This window comes from Ursus maritimus, unplaced genomic scaffold (assembly GCF_017311325.1).
Source record: "Ursus maritimus isolate PB19 unplaced genomic scaffold, ASM1731132v1 scaffold_30, whole genome shotgun sequence".
In the NCBI taxonomy this organism is placed as follows: Eukaryota; Metazoa; Chordata; class Mammalia; order Carnivora; family Ursidae; genus Ursus; species Ursus maritimus.
In genome coordinates this window covers 9,768,871-9,787,079 of record NW_024425564.1, presented here as the reverse complement: position 1 = coordinate 9,787,079, position 18,209 = coordinate 9,768,871, and the positions used below count along the sequence as shown (strand labels likewise).

The 18,209-nt window shown below is 42.6% G+C and overlaps 2 protein-coding genes across 3 annotated transcripts; both read left to right on the top strand.

Annotated features, from left to right (window-relative positions):
- The first annotated feature begins 8,652 nt into the window (after window positions 1–8,652).
- On the top strand, window positions 8,653–9,380 carry H1-4 (H1.4 linker histone, cluster member). Its single transcript, XM_008693087.2, has one exon. The coding sequence runs from the start codon at window positions 8,712–8,714 to the stop codon at window positions 9,369–9,371; it is 660 nt and encodes a 219-aa protein (XP_008691309.2). The 5' UTR covers window positions 8,653–8,711; the 3' UTR covers window positions 9,372–9,380.
- A 918-nt stretch (window positions 9,381–10,298) lies between these two features.
- Window positions 10,299–18,056, top strand: LOC103665052 (histone H2B type 1-M). 2 transcript variants are annotated; one of them, XR_569221.2, is made up of 3 exons: window positions 10,299–10,688; window positions 16,171–16,513; window positions 17,941–18,056. XR_569221.2 is itself a non-coding variant. In XM_008692965.2 (2 exons), exon 1 carries the CDS (start codon window positions 10,299–10,301, stop codon window positions 10,677–10,679), a length of 381 nt encoding a protein of 126 aa, XP_008691187.1. In that variant the 3' UTR covers window positions 10,680–10,688; window positions 16,171–16,942. The 2 variants fall into 2 exon arrangements, 1 of the variants encoding a protein (XP_008691187.1); XM_008692965.2 differs by lacking the exon at window positions 17,941–18,056 and having other exon boundaries at window positions 16,171–16,942.
- The last annotated feature ends 153 nt before the right edge of the window (window positions 18,057–18,209 follow it).

The window sequence follows — 18,209 nt, the reverse complement described above, 5'->3', positions numbered from 1 at the left end:
TAAGTGATAGGACTGGGATTTGAAATGGAGTCCTCCATCTCCAGAACTGTGATAGTCAGATTCCAAGATGACCCTGGTAATCTCACCTTCTGGTGGGCACACACTTGGATAGTTCCCTCCCCAAACTGGAAAGACTGACCTATGTAACTAATATAATATTGTGACTAGTAAAGTTAGGTCATGAAAGATCTTGTGACTTCAGTTTTGCTCCCTTGGATCCCTCATTCTTGGGGAGGTCAGGTGCAATGTCGACAGTTCCAGAGTAGCCCCACAAGAGGCCAAGGAACCAAGGCCTTCTACCAACAGCCAGCACTGACTTGACAGCCATGTGAGCCATATGGACCATCTGGGAATTAGGTCTTCCAGCCCCAGTCAAGTCTTCAGATGACTCCACTCCCAGGTAATATCTTGACTCCAATCTCATCAGATATCCAAATCCAAACTACCCAGTTAAGTCACCCCCAAATTCCTGACTCGTGGAAACTCTGTGAGATAATAAATGCTTATCATTATTTTAAGCCACTAAGTGTCGGGATAATTTGTTATGCAGCAGTAGACAACTATGTAAGAGTCTGTCTCTTTAACCATTATGCCAAACTGCCCCCATGTATGAGTTAACTATCTGTGTAAATGCATAGATTTTAAATTTACAAACAGCAAATAACATATAATTCAGAGGGAGTGAAGAGGGAAAATAAAGGAATGCTGAGGAAATAATAATCAAAAGTATCATGGATAGAGAGAGAAAGTGAAGAACAAAGTAGAGATACACAAGGAGGCCAAATGCAATCTGTTCTTGTTCATTGAACCATCTCTTCCAAAGACACCAGCAACATCAAGGAATAAATAGATGCTGAAGAGATTGACATGGAAAATGATTATGAGTTTAATAATTAAAGGTTAATGAAGAGGTAGCTAATATCTCTGAAGTCATTGCTTCTCTAGAGGCTTTCTTTCCAGACAGAAAAGAGTATTTGCTGGGTTCTTGCCATGATTAAGGGATCTGTGTCTTGACTCTTAAGAGTGTGCATGTAGACACGTAAGTTTCATATTCTTCAGCTCTTCTAGGCCAAGGAAGGACATCCCAATCCTCCATCTCATCCCCAGATCCAAACTGCTCTCCGCCTGTACCTTTTGCAAGGATCCTTCCTTCAACCAGATTCTGTAAGATTCCCTTGCTGGCAACCTGGAGGCTAAATCACTAACCTCTCTCAGCCTTTCATCTTGAAACAAGATGGATTCTTGGAGTCTTGATACGCTTCAACATCCAAATTAAGTTTAGATTTATTAGATTTACTCTTTCCACATTTTTTGTTTTTATTTTATTGGTTTATTTAGCTTTGGGCCAATGTAGAACAATGTGACTGAGTTTAGAACTTAAAATATGTGTGTGTGTGTATAGTAAACATATAAGATATAGAAATATGCACATAATATATACATACTCTATAAGGTATAAAAATGAGTGGAAGATCCCCTCTTAAACGGCAGCCTCTAACACAGGTTTCCTTCAGTCTGCTGATTGAGACACATTATTTATAAAAACAGTTTAGTTGGTTGTCATCAGCTTTGTTGAAATTGAATAGAGAGAAGAAAGAAGGGAAGGGAAGAGAAGGGGAGGGGAAGGTAAGGAAGAAGAGAAGGTAGCAGAGAAATAACTCACAAAGGCACCCCTCCCGCTTTGTTTAGTTTTACAGTTAGGGCGTTCGAAGGCACGCGAGTGTGAGCATATGATGTAGAATGTGTTTCTCAATGCAGATTATGGCCAGAAAGGGTTTTAAAAAAACGGATCAGCTAATAAACATATGAACATAAACTGAAGCCTTTACTGTTTAGATTACAAAGTACCCCAAACTTAATTGCTTAAAACAACCACCATTTTATTATGCCCACAGATTCTTTGGATCAGGAATTTAGACAGAGCAGAATGGAGTTGGCTTGTCGCTATGCCCCGATGTCTGGGACTTCAGCTGAAAAGACTTGACCACTGCCAGTTGGAATAACCTGGAGACGCCTCTCATATTTCTGGTCCTTGAACTAGGAGGTCTCCAGTATTAGGACAGGAAACCAGGGCACCCAGACAAGGTTTCCAACACAGCTGGACTTTCTCACGGCCTGGTGGTTGCAGAATCACCAAAATTCTCATGAGAGAGCCGAGAGATGGAAGCCTGAGGGCTCCAGAAAATAAGGCACAAGCTGCGTTGTTCTAAAGAGTAGGGGCAGGGCCTTGCAAGACCACAGCCTCACCCCCCGCCCCCCCGCGCTCTCTTAGTGCAAGCTGCTACAAGCTCGCCCAGATTCCGTGCGACAAGAATCAGATCTGATGAGAGCACAAGCGGCAAGACAGGGAGAAGGGAGTGGGGGTCAGGAGAAATTGCTGCCACCATCTTTGGAAAATTAAATTTGCGTCATCATACAACCAGGAGAATGTCCCTGAGCAGTAAACTAGATAAGTAAATACATCGGGCCACATTTATAAGATGAAATATAAAACAGTGCAAATCAACAAACGAAAGCTCTCTGTCCCAACATAATACATAGGGATGGTTCTTATTGAGGGAAAACAGCAGGACACAAAGGAATACGTATACTATGATCTCGCACATATACATTTCAAAACCAGGACAAACTAAACCATAATGTTCATGGACATATATAGGCGATAAATCTTAGATTAAAAAAAGAAAGAAAGAATTTCCGTGAAAGTCCAGATAAAGAGCAGAAAGAGGCCACGGACTATACTACTCGGGTGTCTAGGGAAAATTGGTACACATTTTTTAAAAAAAGTCTTATCATATTTTTAAGAGAAGCATGCTGTTTGCTAACAACAAAGTAATCCATGCTTATGGTAGAAACTTTGAAAAACATAAAAGCTCGGACATGAGAATACAAATCGTCTACATTTCCACCGCTATGGAGAATCTCTGTCACGTGTAGGTATATTTTCCCTTCCTATGAAAAGTGTTACATCGTGGTGAGATGTGAAGAGAAACTTTTTTTAGAAAACTTTTCATTTTGAACTAATTTTAGATTTACAAGAAAGTTGCAAAACTAGTACAAAAATCCCCTTGTATCCCTCAACTGGCTCCCCTCACGCTAATGTCTTCCATAACCATTGTACAAACGACAATTCAGGAAATGCAACCAAACAAAAGAAAACAAACAAAAGAGCAGGAAATGGACATTAGTACAATAGTATTTACTAAACTTTAGACTCTTTTCAAATTTGACAAACTGTCCCACCACCGCCCTTTTTCTGCTCCACGATCCGATTCAGGATCCCTAACTGGATTAACTTACTGTTTTCTCAGTATTTCCAGGTCTGTAGTAGTGTTGTCGTCTGTCCTTGTCTTTCATGAACTTCACACTTTTGAGGAGCACTGACCAGTTATTTTAAAGAATGCCACTCGATTTGAATTTGTCTGATGTTTCCTTATCAATGGAATGCATTTATGCATTTCCGCCAGGAAATATCACAACAATGAGGAAGTGTCTTCTCGATACAAGGAGTTCACCATGTCAATATGTCCTGTTACGTGTCATGTTTACGTGCTCACTTACTGAAGATGGTGTCTGCTGAGATTAGCCGCTGTATGCTTCCTACCTTTGCTTTGTAGTTGATAGGTGTCTTAGGGAAGATGGGAAGATGTTCCGAGACTGAAACCCTGCTTCTCCTTAAACTCTCACCAAGCGATGTTAGCATCCACATGTGGATTGTATCAGCAATAGGGCAGAATTGTCCCTTCTTTTTATATATGTATTTGTGGATACATATTTTATTGGAGTTAAAAAATCCAATATTATCCATTTTTATTTTGTTGCTCAAATGGCACCAGCTTTGGCCATTAGACATTCCTTGAGACTGGCTGGCATGTTTTTTCAATGTTTCCATCTTTTTAAAAACATTTCCTTATCTTCTGGTACCACGAGATGTTTCAGACCCATCCTGTATTCTCCCTGCTCCATCCTTGGAATCAACCACTTGTCTAAGGAACCCTGGTTCTTTTTATTGGAGAATGATGCTTAAAAAACAAAGGTTGTGTGCCAAGTGTGCTCATTGCTGTGAGGGTGTCACAACTGGTAGGCCCTCTTACCTGACAGAGCAAGGAAATATATGTGTATATTAATCCATGCACACACACACACACACACACACACATCTATGTCTCCATACCTATATAACTGTAGATACACTTCTGGTTCTAATCCAGACCCACAAGTTTCATTTCAACCAAATACTTCTTTTTCCACCTGTAAGAACACTACATGTCATTGTCTACAATGCATTTACTTCGTTGGTCAAGTCTAAGAGACACATCAGCAGTTTCCGAATGGTTAAGCCATTACCCTGAAATACTTTTATTAGATTATTATATTATTCAGTTAATATAGCTTGGTTCATTTGTTAGTGCTTGTATTCCATGATGGGTTCCTCCCCCAAACCTATCGCTTTTGATAGTTTCTTTTGCCAGTACATGAAACCTTACTGTAGTTGTAAGAGTCAGAGCTACACAAACAGACATACTCGATAAACCGATCCTCCCTCCTCACCCTGGCCACTCTGTTCCCCTTTCTCCCTACTTTCTACTCCTTTCTAACCTTCCCCCCCATAGATAACTCATCTCCTTTGTTTTGGGTTTATCCTTTCTGTATATCTTCTGCATAAATAAGCAGAAAATGTGTTTTCTTATAGCCCCTTCTTTCTTGTATGGAAGGTAGCGAACTATGGATACTCTTTTGCACTTGGCTTTTTCCCTTAGTCATATATTCTGGAATTTACTCCTTACTTCCTAGAGGTCTTTCTGACTATTTTTGGAGCTGCGTACTCCTCAATTCCGCAAGTGTGTCCTCGTGTGCTCGACCACTCTCCCAGGTGTGGGTATTAAAGTTCTTCCCAATTGTGTACATTTCCAAACAAGGCGGCAACAGACAGCTACGGGATGCAACCATACTTTTGATGGCTGAATTCCATAAAAAAGAACAACAATTTTTAAAGGAACTAACAGCTCCTTTTAAGAAAGATTCTTCCGAAATGTTCTACACCAAAAGCTAAGATAGAGTACCTATTAAGAGTCCACAAAGGGGAAGTCTGTCCCAACAGATAGAGTTCTATCTGTGGTCTTCACGGTGCCGCCATGTCCCCACGCACACGGCACATCGCCCGTGAAGAAGCCGGGCAGGGGCACTCACTGTCTTACAAAAAAACACTTCTTCCCCAAACTCTGTTTTCAATAAAGCAATCATGGTAACATTAAAATAACCAAGTCCAGAATTAAGTGCTTGGAACCCAGAATTGTAGAGTAAAAGGAACCAGGTACAAGCCTCCCATTCCTTTCAATTTTTCTGCAAATCATACTGCTGACCCTCTAAGCACAGTCGCTACTGTGTCCAGAACGGAAAGGCTCACCGACTGTCCCCACTTCCCATCGCTCAGGGTTTTTCTTAGAGGCTGACGAGAGGTGAATACGAGGAAATTACTTTTTTAGCTCAGTAGAGATTAACACACTTGAGAATATTTCATGAGTTCAAGAAATTACATGAGGAAGACTCCTCCCACTCTGACCCTAAGAAGAAATACATTTCACAGAAGAAATACATTTCACATCAGGGGGCGTCAGCACACAGTCAAAGAACTAAGTAAATAATTGGAACCAAATGAATTGGGCTCTGGTATTTGATATCCTATTCTGCTTCATTAAAAAAAGAAAGAAAGAAACATTTGGCCTGTGCTACTCAATGGATTTCGCAACCGCTAATGATTATTCAGACCTGCAATCTGGAACACACTTTCAGGACACATGCTTTGAAGCCAGACAGATGTGAACTGGAATCCTAGATGTACCTCATAGCGGACTCAGGAGCCCCTAGCCTGTGAAGCCATGTTCTCTTATGTAAAATAGGGACAATATCTCAAACTAGGGATTGTTGCATTGACGAAGCCAGAATGTAGGTAGCACAGAGTACAATAACCAGTAAACGGAAAGGTTGGTTTTTATTAAGAATGATAAAATGGGATGAGAAGTGGAGATACTGTGCTAGGTGATTCGGGGAGTCCCCAGGCAGCTGAGACCCAGTCCACCCTATGTGGGTGGAAAATCATGCAGCATCGGAGCCTTTGCCATAGCTCTCCTTTCTCCTTCAAGAGGCCACTCTCAAGCCCAGTCGGGTGAGAATCCAAGGAAGTCAGGATTGGACCACTGCTGGCCCCATCCTCTCAATCCGAAGTCATGTCCAGCATGGGCATTCTTATTCCACAAGAACACTCGCATGAGGGAAAACAGCTTTGTCCTGTTGGTCACCTCCAGTGAGAGTGGTAGTTCCCAGACTCAGCTGGGCATCAGAGGGAACTGAGGACTTGTTAAATATTCAGATTCTGCGACTCACTAGAGTTATTAGTCAGAATCATCTGGAGCAAGACTTTGGAATCTATATTTAAAATATAAGCACACATGCTCACACACATACACTACTTAGGTGGATACCATATAGCCAGCCAAGCTGGCAGATCAATAGTATAAAGTAGAGCCTTTTGGCGTTTCTCGGATTCATCGTAGAAGACTGTCAAATAAATATTTGCTTAAATAGTGGGAGATCGTCCGTGTGTTATTTGAATCCATCACTTAATTTTATTTATAGGAAAACACAGCGTACCATAGGACGGAAGCAAACGTGAGTTGAAAGATCACAGAATTTGGAGAGGTTAAGTCCCTCCGAGTCAGAAATAGTAAGGGATATATAGATTCAAGTCAGACATTTAAGAGAAAACTTCCATGGGTTGCATAAATTTCAGCCATTTACAAGAGGTATCGTCACTAAAAATGAATATAACATACTGTTCTGAGATTGAGTACCCATAAATCAGTTTCCCTAAAACTATCAACTAGTCTGTTTTGGAACCTTATCCTCTCCCTCTTTATTTTTATATATACCAAAGGGCATATTTGTTTTTCACTAGCATGCACTAATTACATTGAAATGTTTATACATTAAGGCTTTTAAAATACTGATAATTTACATCACTTTTATACCAGCATTAATTTAAATAACATTAATTTGAAACATTTAAATAATGTTGTATCAAAGATACGTATTCTCTTTGATTTCAGTAGGAGGGTCTGTTATGTGTGGAGATGATTAATAAAACTAAAAATTGATGTTATGTCCAGTGCAGTATTACAACCATCTGCCCCCACAGAATAGTGTCATATCACTTTATAGCACTGGCCAAAATTGTACTTCGTCTCTCACGTACACGGCTTATAAGTTTTTAAAGACAATTCCATCCAGACCATTTTCCAGGAATAATTCCTTGAGTCCACGTCCATTCTTTAGTACATGTCCATTGCCAACATATACTCTTCACTGAGTGGGCAGCTACCTAAACAAACCCATCTTTCAGAGACCTTGCAAAGGAGGTCTTCAGAGGGCAATGACTTAACTTGCATAGCCCCTCAAAGATCTGCCTCTGAGATGGAAATCTGAACTTGTAATTCAATCCGACATGTAATTTGTTTTCTTTTTTATGAAACGCTGGGTAACATAGGGCCATAATCTTCATGGCTGAAGCCGTCCGTATTTGGTGTGTGTGCACTAGCTATTCATCAACTATTGAGTAATCACAGGGTCCGGGATTCTCTAATAATGGGGGTAGAGATGTTATCATTTACACTTCTTATTTCTTTCCCCTCATGATCGACACTTGAATTTCAATTCTACCTCTTTTATTAGTTTAATCCTGAAGGATATGTGAAAAGAACTCAGCAACACTGCAAATTCTTCAGAGTGCCCCTCCACTTCCAGTGATTTTATGGCTTCATCTCCGTGTCGTGTGAAAATTAATCCTTTTCCATCTGTATACCCTGACTATATTTTGGGATCCCCTTACCGTCCCAAATATCCAGAATTCAAGGTATCTAAACTCATGGAGCAGTTGTCCAGGGAAAAGAGAAGCAACAGCCCCGCCCCCAACCCTTGGGAGCAGAAAGGAAAAGAATTATCCTAAAGAATTATTTAAAAACCCAGATGCAGCAAACAGAAATACAATCATGACTGCATAGATTGATGTCCCAGGGGTCCAAAATCTAACCCCAAATGGGCAATAATTTGTTTGGCATTAAACTAAACCAGTTTGATGAACTCAAATGCCCTCGGCTCAATAGGCAGGACTCTCCGAGGAGCCTGTGTTACTTCCCTCACTTAAGCGCAGATTTGTAATAAAAATCTTAGTGCCAGTGGCATGGTTTTTGGACATATAAGAAGCTAACCACTTGGAGAATCCTATTTGAGAGGTCAGAAAACTCCACAGTTAAAGATCGGTTTATAATTTACGAAGAAAATAGAAAGTTTTGTTTCTCTGAGTTGAAATTTGAAGAGCACGGCGGGAAATATTGCAAGTTTTTGGCATAAAGCTTTGTGCTTTCTTCATAATTTGAGACCAGCGTGAAGCCTGAGGCTTCAGGGATCATTTTCTGAGAAAAACCGGGCGATTCGATGTAGAGAATTTTGATATTTTTGGCATTTTTTGAGGTGTAACAAACACAACTCGGGATCCGAGAGGACACTCTGCGGCTGCCAGCGAGGCGGGCTGGACAGCGCACCAATCACGGCGCAGCTCCGCCCTATATAAACGGGAGGGCGCAGCGGCGCGGCCCGAGTCCCGGCCAGTGCCTCTGCTTCCGGCTCGAATTGCTCTCCCCGCGCCCGCCTTCAACATGTCCGAGACTGCGCCCGCCGCGCCCGCCGCTCCGGCCCCTGCTGAGAAGACGCCAGTGAAAAAGAAGGCCCGCAAGACTGCAGGTGCCGCCAAGCGCAAGGCGTCCGGGCCCCCGGTGTCCGAGCTCATCACCAAGGCTGTTGCCGCCTCCAAGGAGCGCAGCGGCGTGTCCCTGGCTGCGCTCAAGAAGGCGCTGGCGGCCGCCGGCTACGACGTGGAGAAGAACAACAGCCGCATCAAGCTGGGCCTCAAGAGCCTGGTGAGCAAGGGCACCCTGGTGCAGACCAAGGGCACCGGCGCCTCGGGCTCCTTCAAGCTCAACAAGAAGGCAGCCTCCGGGGAAGCCAAGCCCAAAGCCAAGAAGGCGGGTGCAGCCAAGCCCAAGAGGGCCGCAGGAGGGGCCAAGAAACCCAAGAAGGCCACAGGAGCGAGCACCCCTAAGAAAAGCGCCAAGAAGACCCCAAAGAAGGCGAAAAAGCCCGCCGCGGCTGCAGGAGCCAAAAAGGCGAAGAGCCCGAAAAAAGCGAAAGCAGCCAAGCCCAAGAAGGCGCCCAAGAGCCCTGCGAAGGCCAAAGCGGTGAAACCTAAGGCGGCTAAGCCAAAGACCGCCAAGCCCAAGGCAGCCAAGCCAAAGAAGGCGGCAGCTAAGAAGAAATAACTTTCTTTGGCCAACTGCTTAGAAGCTCAACACAACCCAAAGGCTCTTTTCAGAGCCACCCCAGACCTCAGGAAAAGAGCTGTTGCACACTATTCGTAGGGGGCGTGGCGGGAGGGAAGGCGCACCGCAGAGGGGCGGGTACCTCCAGCACAGAGGGTGGTTCCCAGCGCAACTCCAGTTGCATACACCCGACCGTTTTAGGAACTTGGTAGCGTAGGGGGCTAAGATAGTCCGGAGAAGAAAACATCGCCGATGTCCGTGTACGGACACCAGTGCGCCCGATGCTATTTCCCACCTATTTCCTTTCTTCACTTACCTGGAACGCAGTTCCTGCAAACTGACACAGTGCGAGACGGAAGAATAAATTAGTTTGGGCACGCACTTCTTTTTAAGGAGGTAAAGACTTGGTATCCGCCCAGCACCCTACAGAGCTGCTCGTAAATAAATTAGGCTAGCTAGCAAGGGGTAAGATGTGCTTGTCAAAAACTTAGCCCGAGAATCCCCTCTAGGACCTCAGAACGGCCACCAGGCGTGCCCTATTGCAGGGGCCAGACTGAACACAGGAAGCCCTACTGTAAGCCAGCAAGGAGCTGTCTACAAGAAAAAACCCGAAAGCTAACCTAATCACAAAAGTTTCATTGGTTTTCTGAAATTACAGTGCAATTGTTTGAGGCTTATTTATAGTAGCTTTGGGCAGCCTACTCTAGGCCTTCTGATTGGGTCGAAGCAAAGTAACTAAGCAGCCAATGAAAATCTAGACTTCCAATGATCTTTTACATTCGCATTTGTGACGACACACTAAAATTAATCCAATCAGGAACGAAATCTTGCTAACCTCATTTGAATACCGCATCTATAAATAAACGGGGGCTTTGGCGCTCCTGATTATTTGCCCAGCTCTTAGTTATATTCCAACTTAACACTAGGATGCCTGAACCTACCAAGTCGGCTCCGGCCCCGAAGAAGGGCTCCAAGAAGGCGGTGACCAAGGCGCAGAAGAAGGACGGCAAGAAGCGCAAGCGCAGCCGCAAGGAGAGCTACTCGGTGTACGTGTACAAGGTGCTGAAGCAGGTGCACCCCGACACCGGCATCTCGTCCAAGGCCATGGGCATCATGAACTCGTTCGTCAACGACATCTTCGAGCGCATCGCGGGCGAGGCGTCGCGCCTGGCGCATTACAACAAGCGCTCGACCATCACGTCCAGGGAGATCCAGACGGCCGTGCGCCTGCTGCTGCCCGGGGAGCTGGCCAAGCACGCCGTGTCCGAGGGCACCAAGGCCGTCACCAAGTACACCAGCTCCAAGTAAACTTGCCAAGTAAGCGTCTTGATACCCAACCCTAAAGGCTCTTTTCAGAGCCACGCATGCTTTCAATAAATGAGCTGTAATCCTCTCATTCTGAGTGCTATTCTTGGATGTCTCCTAAATTGAAATCTGGCTAGGACTTTAATTTCAATTAGGGCTAGGTAACAAGTATGTCCACGTTTCCTGGTCAATTACAATACCTACCAAAAATTGAGCGCTCACAACAAAAACGGTTCCATACAACCATTATTCCTTTAGTTTCACAAAATTAAATATCAATTTTAAATGAAAATGCCATTTCAAGGGTAGAGCTCTCGTTTCCCTGTGCAGGGCTGCAAATTCATCGTGACATTGTTCAGGAACTTGGTAAGGTCCTCTTACCCAGAGCACAATGACCAGGCTCTGAAAACTTTGTCCTGTTCAGAGCTTTTCTTTCTCTATTTAGCATATAATACTGAGTAAAAGCTGAAAATATGAGTTTTCACAGAAATCTTACATAGGCTTTTCTGATTTAATACTGAAAAAAAAGCTGAAAATAAGAGTTTTCACGTAAATCTTAATAGACTTTTCTGGTTTGTTTGATTTGGAATTGCTCCCATTTCTGCTGGGGGGGGGGGGGGGGGGGGTGGTGGCTGCAGAGCTGGCTCTGTGCTGTATCCTAAAGGCACAAAGGGACAGGAAAGGCAACCTGTCCTGTCTTAGGCCTTCAAAACCTCTCACCTACTATAGCTTCTCTGCTAGAAAGTCCTATTTCATTTACAGTCTTCTTCCAGCAGCATTTAGCTCTAAAGCCCTCTGGGTCACAAGCGAAAAGCCCACTACTCAATCCCATAAGGTGTCTCACTGGCAATAGTTACCCCAGAACCAAGGCCCCCTTCTCAGTACCCTGGACTCCTTCCCCATGTCCTGGGGAGGCAAGGACTGAGAGGAGGGAGAAAGGGAAGGGAAGCCCTTCCTGGCAGGATGTCGCTTCTGCTGCACAAGTGGGATGGCATGAAGGGTTCCTGCTGCTGGGGAATGATTATTGTGGGGAAAAGAAGCTGGGAGCTGGAAGGAACTGGCCAGGAGGTAAGCAGTCAATGGTTCAGAAGAGTTCACCAAGAAAACTGTTGAGAAATCTTTCCTGCTGTAGCTGACAACCTGACCGGTTACATCCTCACAGTAGAAAGATGAGCTAGAAATGAACACACACGCGCACCCACCCATGCCCACACTCCCCACGGAGGATTGCAACAAGCGTGTGCCCTGAGCCTCGGTGCCGAGCAAGATGGATTCTGCCACAAAGAATTGGGCTACAACGCACTTGTTTCTGGCACTGATATCACAGGGATTCAGAATACACCCAGGCTGAGAATTAATTTAGGCATATCCCAAGCTGGTGCCCCCCAGCACCTGGTAGATGCAAACACAAACCCTCTGTGGAGGAATAAGCTTCATTTTGGGTCTCAACAAATCCCCACAGATAAGATACCAAAGACAATGAAGGAGCAGCTTCACAACCAAAATCCACACACAATTCAACAAGACACTGTGACCAAGAATAAGACGAGCACACGATGGAAACAAAAGGAATAAGAAGAAAATTAACAGATACGGACTTCAAATTGCTACCTTTAATGATTTAAAAAGAAAACAAAAAAAAAGGACTATTTGAAATGCTGAGGGGCTAAGAATACAAAGAATTTTCCAAAAACATCTGAAAGAACCAGATACAAATTTTAGAAATGAATCTCTCTAGATACACAATTAATTATAAGAAAATTAAAATGAAAGACTGGCTGGTTAGTCCAAATAGTCAATTGATCCCAGATGAAGAATTTCATGAACTCTGTAAGCAGAGTTAATCCAAAATGCAGGGAGAGAAATGTAACAGTGAATTTAAGAGATCTGGAATTAGTAGTACAATTGTCTGCCATACGTCTGATCACAATACCACAAAGACAACCAGAGAACAGTGCAGGTGTGAGCTTCAAAGATCATGGCCGAGAATTTTTTAGAGTGGATGGATTACTCATGGAATTAAAAATAAATGAAATAGGTTGACACTCATACAACAAAAGGAGGAACACTCTGTCACACTGTGAACTAAGCCCCATAAATTCTCACAACAAATGAAAGGCTGATTTTCACAAGGTTCCCCTTTCTAGTCTGTTCTGACAGATGGCATCAGACTGAAACACTGTTATAAATTCTTGGGGGCAGGGGAAGGATCACTGAGAAATTGATCATTTACATGGACTTTATATCTATCGGATTACTAAACTTTGTCAGTTCTAATCAATATTAAACGGACTGTCTTTTCATTGCATGTAATACCATCATTAACAAACCAAAAACTTGTATACTCTTTCCAATGTCTATTTCTGTTAGTTACTTTTATCATGTTACTGTGTTAGCTAAAATCACAAACATGCCATGTCAGGTATCCTAGCACACATCACTGTCTTCTTCCTTCTCATTGAAGTGGCTTTGGTAGTTCAGGTTTAATGAAAAACTTGTTTACCTGCGTGCACACGTATGTGAGTGTGAAATCTGTATGTGTTGATCAGTTTCCTTCTAAATATATTTTAAGTGGTTTTTTTAGGAATGATATGTGAATTTTTGGCATTTGATAGAATCATATGCTTTTCCTCCCTTATCCTGCTACAATGAAATACAGGTAGATTTCCTAATGTTATTCCATACTTGCATTCCAAGGCCAAATCTTTTTTGGTCATGTAATATTATTATCTTAAATACTGGCGGCACACATTTTAATATTTCAGAGGGATTTTTCCTCCTCGATTCATACATGACATCATTCTGGGATTTTCTCTTTGGGAGTTCATCCATATAGATGGTGTCATTAAGATTATGGTAATGTCAAAAACGTAACTGTGGCCTTTCCTCTATTATCTACTGCTAGGTAACAAACTACCTAAAAACCCAGCAGCTTAAATCAATGAACATTTCTTATCTCATTTTGTGTCTGGGTTGTCAGGAATCCAGAAGTGACTTGCTGGGAGGTTCTGACCAGGGTCTCTCATGAGGTTGAAGTCAAGATGTAAACACGGGCTGCAGTCACCTGAAGGCTTGACTGTGTGGCTGGAGGGTTCACGTCCAAGGTTGGCTCACTCCCATGCTACCCAAGGTCCTGTTGGCTCTTGGCAGGAGGACCTCAGTAGGACCTCTGTGCTTGCCATATAGACCTCTCAGGGGGGCTCATTGACTCTCTTCCACAAAGACAAATCATGGAGAGAGTGGGGGAGGAATTAACTACAAAGTCTCTGTGACCTAGTTTCAAATGTCACACGCTGTCACTTCTGCCACTGTCTATTAGAAGCAAGTCACTTAAATGTGGCCTATATTTGGAAGGGGACTGGGCTCCACCTGTCAGGGGAAGGATAGTGCATTTGTCAACATACTGTGGGATCACCACACTGTCTCTTTTATGTTTGAAATACTTGATTGTAAAAAGTATTTGTGCCTTAAAGAGTAGACGGAAACCAGCTGTGTAATCACCTGGACCTAATACTTTTTCAGTGGTAGCTCATCAAGAATTCTGGAAAGTAAGACTACAGTATCACTGTCCACAGAGGCAAAAACCAAAAACACTCCCACGTAATGTCCACATGGACTTTTCCCAGAGATTGTAAGGGACCAGACAGTGGTCTCTGCAGTTACATAAAACCAGCACGTTGCAGGTACTTATAGAAAACATTGAACGAACTCAATGGATTCATCTGAGAACTGCTAACCAGCCATCTGTAGAGCAAATCTCTGGCTCATGATGGTTGTAGGAATGTCCAACAAAACTGATAGATATGAAAAAAAAAATTAAAAGTGAAAATAAATACCATAAAAACGAAAAACCCCAGAAAATACTTTGGCTTATGAAAATATAAGAATTAACAATGTGGAAAAAGACAGATTAATAAAATTTGCAATTGGACAGGAAGTGAAAGCTAAATTAATAGATTTCAAAGGTAGAATTTGAATTGATGATTGAGTCAGACTTAAAAATCACCTACCATGTTTAAAGTGTAAGGTAACAGATTAAGAGGTAGCAAAAGGACGTGAAAAAAGAAATTAAAGAGCATAGTTTAGTCGTGATGGCTCACGAGGAGATCCTTGACATGTGTCAAAATTCCCTACTCAGTTGAACCAAGGCAAGAGCTCCACATATTTCTTGTAAATCAGTCACTCAAGAGATAGTCATTGAATATCTTTGGGCCAGACACAGGCGTGGACACTGGAGATACAGAGAGATGAGGTTGTTCTTGACCTTCTGGAGCCCTCAGGTTTGTGGACCATCAAGGAGAAATTACAGCTAATTGCTTCCTTTTTTCTTTTTTTTAATAATCATTCACTAGGACGTAAAAAAGTGTTTATCACTTTTTGGAAATCTGCTGGCAGATGAAGAGACTTGGGCTCATATGAGAACTACAAAATTCATTAAGTTAAGGCAAAATATTCATCCAAATATTTGAGTAATAAACAGAATACTAATATCAGTGTGACATAGTGCAAAGTTAAGGAACATCCCATTAGACTGCCCTCATGTCTGACATCAACTGCAAAGTTGAGGGGTCTCCAAAACCAGCCTCAGATTTGGTACTTCTTTAAAAGACTCACAGAATTCACTAAAAGTTACTATACTCAAGGTTGGGGTTTATTATATCAAGAGGATACAGATTAAACATAAGCCAGGGTCGGGGCGCCTGGGTGGTGCAGTCGTTCAGCGTCTGCCTTCGGCTCAGGGCGTGATCCCAGCGTTCTGGGATCGAGCCCCACATCAGGCTTCTCTGCTAGGAGCCTGCTTCTTCCTCTCCCACTCCCCGGGCTTGTGTTCCCTCTCTCCCTGGCTGTCTCTCTCTGTCAAATAAATAAATAAAATCTTTAAAATAATAATAATAATAAGCCAGGGTAAGAGGCACGTGAGCAGAGTCTCAGAGGGGTCCCAACTCAGAGCTTCTAATAGTGCTTCCCCATTGTGGGGGTGAGGAGTGTTAATACCTTCCTGCAACATAACACTATTGTAACAACAAAATACACATCGCCAACCACGGGGCTTTACCACATAAATATGGTTGACTGTCCACGTGGCTGATCTTTTAGTCAGCAGTCCCTCTGGAGGTCGTCCGGACACCACATGGCCCATAGCCCCCAACATAAATGACATTACACTCTCCTGTGCAGCCCAAGGCCTCTTGGTAAACAAAGATACTCTTATCCTGCAGGACATTCCAAGGGCCCAGGCATCACCTCCCAGCAAAGGGCAAAGGCCACACCTCCCTCTGGATAACGTTAGTTCTTCACTACACACAGAGTCATAAGAAAAGCCATATTTTTACAGTTTTGAATTAGATATCTGTCATTGACCATAACTTGAATTCTCCCAACTATTTGCTTTTTTGATGGTTCTGTGTCACATTTTTGGCTATTTACATCGACTGTGGACCCACAAGTTATACGGAGATTTCTTATTGAAGGCTATTTTTTGTACTTTATTCAGATGAACGACTTCAGCGGTCTCCTCCTTGGCTTGTACTCCCAACTGCCTTCCAAACCCTGGCTGCAGGAAAGAAGACTGGGGAGAGCTGGAGATCACGTTGGCGGAAGTTCCGAGTCTTGGGCCTCATTTGGGTGGCGTGGGCCCGCGGTGCTACGCAGGAAGAAAGGCTCCCTTTGCTTTACTTGAACAGCAGCATTTGAGGGACTTTTCCTTTCATAACCATGACATTGGCTACCACGGACAGGGAACAGGAATTGTGGGAAAGTGAAGGACTAACGTGTAAGACTTTTGTCTAAAAATTTAACCCTGAAGGTTCAGCTGGATTTCAGAAGTACAAAACAATGTAAGTATCACAACCAAATTATGGCTATTTTTTAGGAAAGACAGAGGAGCATGGGGGAAGAAGAAAGGTGAGAGAAACTGAGAGGGACTCAGAAAAACAATGAAAGAAACAAATGGCTAGTACAATAGGAGAGACAGAGCCTGAAGACCAAAGAGAAGCCACAGAGCACGCTACTTGGAGGAAGCAGAAGGGAAAAGAGGGAGAGGAGGGGATAGGACTTCTTATGTTTTTCGCACTTCAGCTGAGTTATACCACCTGTTGCATACTTGAAATACTCCCCACAAATTCTTGGGTGTTTGCCTGAGTGATGGATTACAATGTTACCACATCTGGGAGATACTCTCTGACCAGCAAAAGTAAAATGGCGCCCTTCTACCCCATTCTTAACTGATTCTGTTCATTCTTCTTCATTACACTTAGCAAAACTGACATGAATTTGTGTATTGTTTGTTTCCTCTTCCCATTCTCCAGACAGTAAGCTCCACTTGGTAGGGTTAGTCTTTTTTGCTGCTGACTCGCTAATGCCTAAGGCTGTTCCAGGCACACAGTGGGCTCTCAATGAGGATGTGCAGCAATCAGAACTAATTAAAGTACCCGTATATCTACAACAACAGGAATACAGACCAGAGCTGAGTTGTTGTGATGGCTTAGTACAATGACCCCATTTGTGAGTCTCACTTTCCCCATCTATAGAACAGAAATAAGAATAGTATACTACATTTTAGAATTATTTTAAGGAGTGAGATAATTCATGCAAAGCTCTTAAATCAGTCCTGGATACTTTGTAAGCACTTAACAATTGTTAGCAAGTATTACATTTTCCTTAGTTTGAATTAAAATGAAAATCAGAGTAGTCTATTCTCTTCCAGTGAAAAACTAAAGGAAGAAAGTATAAGCCTTTGAACTACTTGAATGCCAAGTAGTTGAATCCTCAAGAAGGATAGCTAGAAGGATAGCTTTTGGAACAAAGATCATATTGTTTAGGAATATCTCTTGACTGAGCATGATTTGATTCATTATGTGTTCATGCTAAAGTTGACTGAAGTGTTGGTAATACTGAAAGAGAGTTATTATATGAGCACATACATGTAAAAACAACCATCTGTCATGTACACCAAATATTAATGCTGATGGCAAAATGGCGCCTAATGAACCCCTTTTACTTCTTCAATTAGGGGAGAAATATGAATGCAGAGAAGAAATTAATGCAAATAATAAATGAATCAGCTCATAGAAGTTATGAAGTATAAAAGTGATCTGAGAATGATTGATTAATGTGAATATTCTGCCCAAATCCAACCCATCCTGGTTTACTATACATTGATTCATCAGGAGAGCCTTAGCTAAGTGAAGAGCCTAAACAGTGTTTTAGCATTTTCATTTTATTTTTTGCTTTTATTATAAAAATAGAATTTACCTCCTTACAGGCCCAGCGACTGGGAATTCATTATTTACCATGGAGTACCTTTGATGGAAAAGACTAAATGGGGGCAAAACATCTGTAAATTAGATGTTATGATTAATAAAATCTGAGGCGATGGAATTCTGCATTGTTGATTCAAATCCTTCTCCTAGATCTCGCCTTTCTAGACATACAACCTATTTTCCACTTATACTCTGGCATCAAAGTCTGAGCGGGTAAGGCCTAAGCCCTGTTCTGGCTTTGGTAACGATCTTGAAGGTAGAACAGCTCGGT